General features: G+C 43.2%; 1 protein-coding gene across 3 annotated transcripts in view; it reads left to right on the top strand.

Moving 5' to 3' along the window:
* The window catches only part of LOC133594847 (uncharacterized), a 65,872-nt gene that overhangs the window by 33,085 nt on the left and 24,650 nt on the right, over positions 1 to 8,137 (top strand). For all 3 annotated transcript variants that reach the window (XM_061947694.1, XM_061947693.1, XM_061947691.1), the window contains one exon: positions 3,178 to 3,298. In XM_061947694.1, coding sequence (XP_061803678.1) covers positions 3,178 to 3,298 — 121 coding nt within the window. The remainder of the gene's footprint in view (positions 1 to 3,177; positions 3,299 to 8,137) is intronic.

Genomic DNA, 8,137 nt, shown 5'->3' with positions numbered 1-8,137 from the left:
TGCCGAGAGTATAGAGCTGGTCCACAGTTCCACGACCAGGACGAAAACCACACTGTTCCTCCTGAATCCGAGGTTCGACTATCCGGCGTAGCCTCCTCTCCAGTACACCTGAATAGACTTTACCGGGAAGGCTGAGGAGTGTGATCCCACGATAGTTGGAACACACCCTCCGGTTCCCCTTCTTAAAGAGAGGAACCACCACCCCGGTCTGCCAATCCAGAGGTACCGCCCCCGATGTCCACGCGATGCTGCAGAGTCTTGTCAACCAAGACAGCCCCACAGCATCCAGAGCCTTAAGGAACTCCGGGCGGATCTCATCCACCCCTGGGGCCTTGCCACCGAGGAGCTTTTTAACTACCTCAGCAACCTCAGCCCCAAAAATAGAAGAGCCCACCACAGATTCCCCAGGCACTGCTTCCTCATAGGAAGACGTGTCGGTGGGATTGAGGAGGTCTTCGAAGTATTCCCTCCACCGATCCACAACATCCGCAGTCGAGGTCAGCAGAACACCATCCTCGCCATACACGGTGTTGATAGTGCACTGCTTCCCCTTCCTGAGGCGGCGGATGGTGGTCCAGAATCGCTTCGAAGCCGTCCGGAAGTCGTTTTCCATGGCCTCGCCGAACTCCTCCCATGTCCGAGTTTTTGCCTCCGCGACCGCTGAAGCCGCACACCGCTTGGCCTGTCGGTACCTGTCCGCTGCCTCCGGAGTCCTATGAGGTTCCGATTTATTTATTTATTATCGTATTTTACAATTTTTTTCTACACATTGTAAGTCTCTGAGATCCCACAATGGTGTATTAGCAGTGTGTTGTCCAAAATATAGCCTTGATACTGCATTTAAGACAGTTTAAAGGTGCTTTTGTGCTGCGTTCCATTTACCTGGGTAGTTTCCATATGAGTTGGGAAATTGTATATATAAACGGAATACAACGATTTGCAAATAATCTTCGACCCATATTCAGTTGAATATGCCAGTAACTAGCTCAGTTGGTAGCGTGGCCGTGCCAGCAACTTGAGGGTTCCAGGTTCGATTCCTGCTTCCGCCATCTTAAGTCACTGCCGTTGTGTCCTTGGGCAAGACACTTTACCCACCTGCTCCCAGTGCCACCCACACTGGTTTAAATGTAACTTAGATATTGGGTTTCACTATGTAAAGCGCTTTGAGTCACTAGAGAAAAGCGCTATATAAATGCTAATCAGTGTTGGGTTAGTTACTGAAAACCAGTAACTAGTTACAGTTACTAGTTACTTTATTTCAAAAGTAACTCAGTTACTTACACCAAAAAGTAATGCGTTACTGTGAAAAGTAACTATTTAGTTACTTCTTTTTTTCTTATTTTTTTTTTAAAGCTCCCATTAATGCCCTTTTTGCCTTCATTTCAGTACTGTTATTGCACTGGAGAATAATACAATCTGTTGATCAACTTGACATGCTTTTTTATTTTCCTTTTAACATAATTAATGAAATCATTGACACAGATGGTGAAGTTTCAGTGCTCAGTAGAGATGTAACACTTTTGAGGGGTTTAAGCACCTGGAGGACCTCATCTGCCACTCTCACATCATCATCAGACAGGGTGACATTTGTCTTCAGGGTGTTGTGGGTCAATGCAGAGTATATAGCTGCCTGCTGCTCCAACATATCATAAGTGGAGTTCCACCTCGTTGGGACATCATGTATGAGCAGGCAGCTTTAGCATTTCTTGCTTTGTCTTAAGCACATGAGCAGCTGTTGTGCTTGGGTGGAAGTAGGAAACCTTCCTGATCCTCCCAAAGAGGCGCTCCATCCTATTGACTGAGATTCCCTTCTGTGATGCCAAATTCACTACATGTGCAAAGCACCTATCTGTGGTCCCAGTCCTGCCTCATTCTCTGTAATTATTTGATTTTTGGCATTATCACGTGTGACTGGGATATCTTTATCTTCCAGTCCTCCACTGCTTGTGTCAGTACCTGCGCAAGGTGACTCTCGTAGAGGGGGCGTGTCTTCTCATCTCCCAGTCTGCTGTGATGAAGTGAGCGCTTATAGTTCCGCTGGACGTCCAGCCGTCTGTCATGAGCGCAACAGATGATGCTCGGGATAGTTCATCCACAACTTTTTTCTTCTCCTGCTCATAAGGATCTGGCACAATCTTATTGCTGAAGTGGGTGCGCGACGGGATGTCGTAACGTGGTTCAAGCACGTTCAGCATGTGTTTAAAACCCTCGTTTTGCACAACCGAGTCTGCACCTATAAACACACCGATTCAATGGCGTGGGGCGTTCAAGCTCCTCCGTTACTCCGCTCGCCATGACCACGCTGTGTGTGGACTGAACGTGCCAACAACTTTTTTTTTTTGTTTCATATATCAAACCGCGGATCACTTGTGTGCCTCCCCTCCCCACACCCCCACCCACACACACATAGACCGCGCCTCTTTTCTTCTCTCCGGCTTGTGACAGAGGAAGATTCAGAAGAACGACACCGCAGCGCTTCTGTTTCTAGCCGATACTACATCAAACGTAACGTAAAATAACGCAGTAACGCATCATGTAGTAACGGTAACTAAATTACTGAATAAAAAAAAAAAACGCGTTAGATTACTAGTTACCGCCGAAACTAACGGCGTTACAGTAACGCGTTACTTTGTAACGCGTTAGTCCCAACACTGATGCTAATGCTAGATCAGTGAAAGTAGCATCAAAGAAGAGAGGAAAAAGAGCGAAGAGGCAAATGAATTGAAGCATGGAGGCAGCAGTGGGCTGAAACCAAGCGTGGATAAAGGCGACCGCAGTGCAGTAATATGTGGAAGCGCTGCCATATGGAGTGTGTGGTGTGTTGCCAGCTGATGACGAGGTTGTGTATGTTTGTTGTGATTGTGTGTCTTTTTCTCCGCGAGGCTGTCAGCCAGTAATTATGCAGCTCTTTAAGCAACAGCCCACTCTTCCTTCTTCCCTGCTGTCTTTTCCCTCTAATTCTAGCCCCGACATTTCTGGATCAGTGTTCCCTCACTTCTTGACAATCTGTTCCCTTTTTTTTATGCTCCTACATCTGTCGAGATGTTCCGCCCCTCAGACTCGACTGGTGATGTCTTCCTCTGTCACTCCTCCCTTTTTGAAGAGTCGCTGTCCGCTGTGATTATTCCTCCTTCTTCCTTTCACTTAAGCGCCAACCACTCTGCTTTTACTTCCTAGATTGTGCTAACGAGCAGACCGTTAAATACGGGGAAAACTACCGTATTCCCCTGTTGGGTGTGACGGCCCCTATCAGCCTGGAGTACAGGCTCAGCGCTGTGGAGGCCAACCAGACATCCAGGTATGCATTGCTAAATGATGATACTCTGTCCTTAATGAAGCCTTTCATTTCATGACAACCAATACAAGAACATCAGAGCTGCCCCCGAGTCTGGCCTTGGGGCCACTTGCCGCCCACAGAACATTTTTCTTGGCCCCCAACATGATCTAAGGCAGGGGTCGGCAACCCGTCCTAGTGGCTCTCTGGAGCTTTTTAAAAAATGTATGAAAAATGGAAAAAGATGAGGAGAAAAAAAATCTATTTTTTGTTTTAATATGGTTTCTGTAGGAGGACAAACATGACACAAGCCTCCCTAATTGTTACGAAGCACACTGTTTATATTAAACAGGCTTCACCAGAGGTGGGTAGTAACGCGCTACACAGGGCCGGCCCGTGGCATAGGCCGTATAGGCAAATGCTAAGGGCGCCGTCCATCAGGGGGCGCCACGCCAGTGCCACAAATGTAGGAGAAAAAAAAAAAAAAGTTGGTACTATTATTTCTAAATACAAAAAAATAATCCCACGTTAATTAAAATGCAAAGTAAAGCCTATATAATAGAAATATTATATACGGTGCGCCCCCTCCCTTCCCGTATCATGACTCTTTTTGGACGTCACCACATCAAAAAATCAACACAAGATGTCAAAACGGCCAAAACTGTCAGGTGCCCAGGGAAGAAAAAAGAGAAAAGAAGAGGAGGAGAAACGAGAAAAAGACAGAGGTAGCAGGTAGGTAACGTTAGCCTACATGAAATGATTTGTCTGTTACAGAATGTGATAGTAACCTGGCTTTTTAGCATTAAGCTAATGTTACATGACTCGGCAATTGCTAATCAATAAATAGCTAGTTCTGTTTTAACGTCGGGTTAATATTGTGGAGGGGGCTAAATTGTTATGGAAAATAATAATGTAACATTAGGTAATTACAGTACTCCCACCTTACATTCCTCAGGGACATTTGTATTAGATCTTTTAAGCAGGTGTTTTTTGTTTACATTGTTATTGCCTTCTGGTTAGCTAATGTTTGCCCTGCAGGTAATAGTCACTTTTCCACCCCTTTATATATTAGGTATAGTTGTAAGCCTAGTTGTTAAAGTGCACATCATTAATGTTAATTAAGCAATATGTATGTAAAAAATATTGTATTTCATATATTCATTTTTTATTTTTTGCATTCATTTATTTATTCATATTTTTTTTTATCTTGTTAACTATTCTGATTGTTAATTTGCTTTCTTTAAGTAAAAAAAAGGTCAAAGACAAAGCTATTCGGTTTCTTGTGAGTATATACACTTCACTGCCGATGTGGGGGGGGCGCCACCTAAAATCTTGCCTAGGGCGCCAGATTGGTTAGGGCCGGGCCTGGCGCTACATTTACTCCGTTACATCTACTTGAGTAACTTTTGGGATAAATTGTACTTCTAAGAGTAGTTTTAATGCAACATACTTTTACTTTTACTTAAGTATATTTATAGAGAAGGAACGCTACTTTTACTCCGCTACTTTTATCTACATTCAGCTCGCTACTCGCTACTAATTTTTATCGATCTGTTAATGCACGCTTTGTTTGTTTTGGTCTGTCAGACAGACCTTCAAAGTGCCTGCCTTACTGGTGACGTTTCACTTCGTTCCACCAATCAGATGCAGTCACTGGTGACGTTGGACCAATCAAACAGAGCCAGGTGGTCACATGACCTGACTTAAACAAGTTGAAAAACTTATTGGGGTGTTACCATTTAGTGGTCAATTGTACGGAATGTGTACTGTACTGTGCAATCTAATAATAAAAGTTCCAATCAATCAATCAAAAGTGTGAAGGAAAAAATATACTTTTTTTTATTTCAACCGTACATCCCGTCAAAAGCCTCAAGACTGACCGCACATGAGGACGTTCCTGTCTTCACAATAAAAGTGCCACTCCATCGCGCTTGCGCTTTCAAGACAAGAGTCTCCGAAAGCCAGCGCAAACAAGCTAGCAAGCTACGGAGTTTGACGCCAATATATTTCTTGTAAAGTGTATAAAAACGAATATGGAAGCTGGACAAATAGGATGCCAAAAACCAACCACTTTCATGTGGTATTAGACAGAAAGGAGGAACTTTTATTCTCCTCCATTTGAAAACGTGGACATTATCATCACTACTGTCTGATTACAATCAATGCAAGTCATCAGAATCAGGTAATACACCAACTTTTATTCTAGTCTTCATGAAAGAAAGGAATCTATATGTTAAACATGCATGTATATTCATTAAAACACCTTTAACATGTAAACAAAAACAGCAAAAATAAATACATATAAATGATATACTGTATATATCAATGTATATGTATATATATATATATATATATATGAGTGTGTATGTTACTCATCAGTTACTCAGTACTTGAGTAGTTTTTTCACAACATACTTTTTACTTTTACTCAAGTAAATATTTGGGTGACTACTCCTTACTTTTACTTGAGTAATAAATCTCTAAAGTAACAGTACTCTTACTTGAGTACAATTTCTGGCTACTCTACCCACCTCTGGGCTTCACTGATTCGAGTATTTGGCGAGCGCCGTTTTGTCCTACTAATTTTGGCGGTCTTTGAACTCACCTTAGTTTGTTTACATGTATAACTTTCTCCGACTTTCTAGGACGTGTTTTATGCCACTTCTTTTTCTGTCTCATTTTGTCCACAAAACCTTTAACGTTGTGCATGAAAGGTGAGTTTTGTTGATGTTATTGACTTGTGTGGAGTGCTAATCAGACATATTTGGTCACTGCATGACTGCAAGCTAATCGATGCTAACATGCTATTTAGGCTCGCTATATGTACATATTGCATCATTATGCCTCATTTGTAGCTATATTCGAGGTCATTTAGTTTCCTTTAAGTCCTCTTAATTCAATTTATATCTCATGACACACTATCTGTATGTAATATGGCTTTTAATTTTTTGCGGCTCCAGACAGATTTGTTTTTGTATTTTTGGTCCAATATGGCTCTTTCAACATTTTGGGTTGCCGACCCCTGGTCTAAGGGGTGTGTCAGGTACAAACACTGATGACATCTACTAAACAAGACAAGAAGCAAGGAATTAAGCAGAGACAGAATTAAATTTGGCTCAATTGAGGAGAAACGCGTAGACCAGGGGTGTCAAACTCAAATACAGAATGGGCCAAAATTTTAAACTGAACAAAGCCGCGGGCCAAGGTTGAACAAATTAACCTTTTAACAGGGACCCAAACAAGTTTTGCATTGAATATTGAACAAGCAAGGCTTATATAACTTTATAGTGACATGCAAAATCGAGTTTCAAATAATAATAATAATAATAAAAAAATATCAATGGCATATCAAATACAATTTAAATAAAAATGTAATGCCTCTTTTCTATTTGCAGCCTTCTGAAGTAAATATCAACATTAACTTTTTCCACAGGCTAATAAATTTGAAAATAAAATAACAATGAATAAACCAACCATTCAGGACTTTAAACTGCTCAGTTTGCAACACACTGATCTAATCTGATGTGCCCAAGCCAGATACCTGCCATCTTTTCTTGGATGCTAGTACATTAATGTCGGGGCTCAGGCTTTGAGCTGAGGCAACCTTCATTATCGAACGAAGGTGTTCATCAGTCATTATATCTCGTAGTCCAGCCGGACCACAGTCTTGGGGGCGTGCCTTAAAGGCACTGCCTTTAACGAGCTGTCTTCACGTCCGCTTTTCATCCTTTCTAACAACGTGCCGGCCCAGTTACAAGATATGTGCGGCTTCTGTACGCACACACAAGTGAATGCCACGCACACTTGATCAACAACGATACAGAGGGTGGCCATATAAACAACTTTAACACTGTTAGAAATATACGCCACACTGTGAATCCACACCAAACAACAATGACAAACACATTTCAGGAGAACATCCGCACCGTAACACAACATAAACACAACAGAATAAATACCCAGAACCCTTTGCAGCACTAACTCTTCCGGGAGCTACAAGGTGGGGGAGGGTTGGTGGTAGCGGGGGTGTATATTGTAACGTCCGGAAGAGTTAGTGCTGCAAAGGGTTCTGGGTATTAGTTCTGTTGTGTTCATGTTGTGTTACGGTGCGGATGTTCTCCCGAAATGTGTTTGTCATTCTTGTTTGGTGTGGATTTACAGTCTGGCGTATATTTCTAACATTGTTAAAGTTGTTTATACGGGCACCCTCAGTGTGACCTGTATCGCTGTTGAACAAGTATGCATTGCATTCCTGTGTGTGTTCATACAGAAACAGCCGATATCTTGAGATTGGCACGATGTTAGAATGGATGAAAAGCGGACGTGACAACAGCTCATAGCGTACGTTAAAGGCAATGTCTTTAAGGCACGGTCCCAAGACTGTGGTCCGGGCGGACTACGAGATATAATGACGGATGAACACCTTCGTTCGATAATGAAGGTTGCCTCAGCTCAAAGTCTGAGCCCCGACATTAATGAACTAGCATCCAAGAAAAGATGGCAGGTATCTGGCTTGGGCATTACAGATTAGATCAGTGTTGCAAACTGAGCAGTTTAAAGTCCTGATTGGTTGGTTTATTCATCCATCCATCCATCCATCTTCTTCCGCTTATCCAAGGTCGGGTCGCGGGGGCAGCAGCCTAAGCAGGGAAGCCCAGACTTCCCTCTCCCCAGCCACTTCGTCCAGCTCCTCCCGGGGGATCCCGAGGCGTTCCCAGGCCAGCCGGGAGACATAGTCTTCCCAACGTGTCCTGGGTCTTCCTCGTGGCCTCCTACCGGTCGGACGTGCCCTAAACAACTCCCTAGGGAGGCGCTCGGGTGGCATCCTGACTAGATGCCCGAACCACCTCATCTGGCTCCTCTC

The sequence above is a fragment of the Nerophis lumbriciformis genome, linkage group LG04 (assembly GCF_033978685.3).
Source record: "Nerophis lumbriciformis linkage group LG04, RoL_Nlum_v2.1, whole genome shotgun sequence".
Classification (NCBI taxonomy): Eukaryota; Metazoa; Chordata; class Actinopteri; order Syngnathiformes; family Syngnathidae; genus Nerophis; species Nerophis lumbriciformis.
This window is presented reverse-complemented; position numbering and strand designations above follow the sequence as displayed.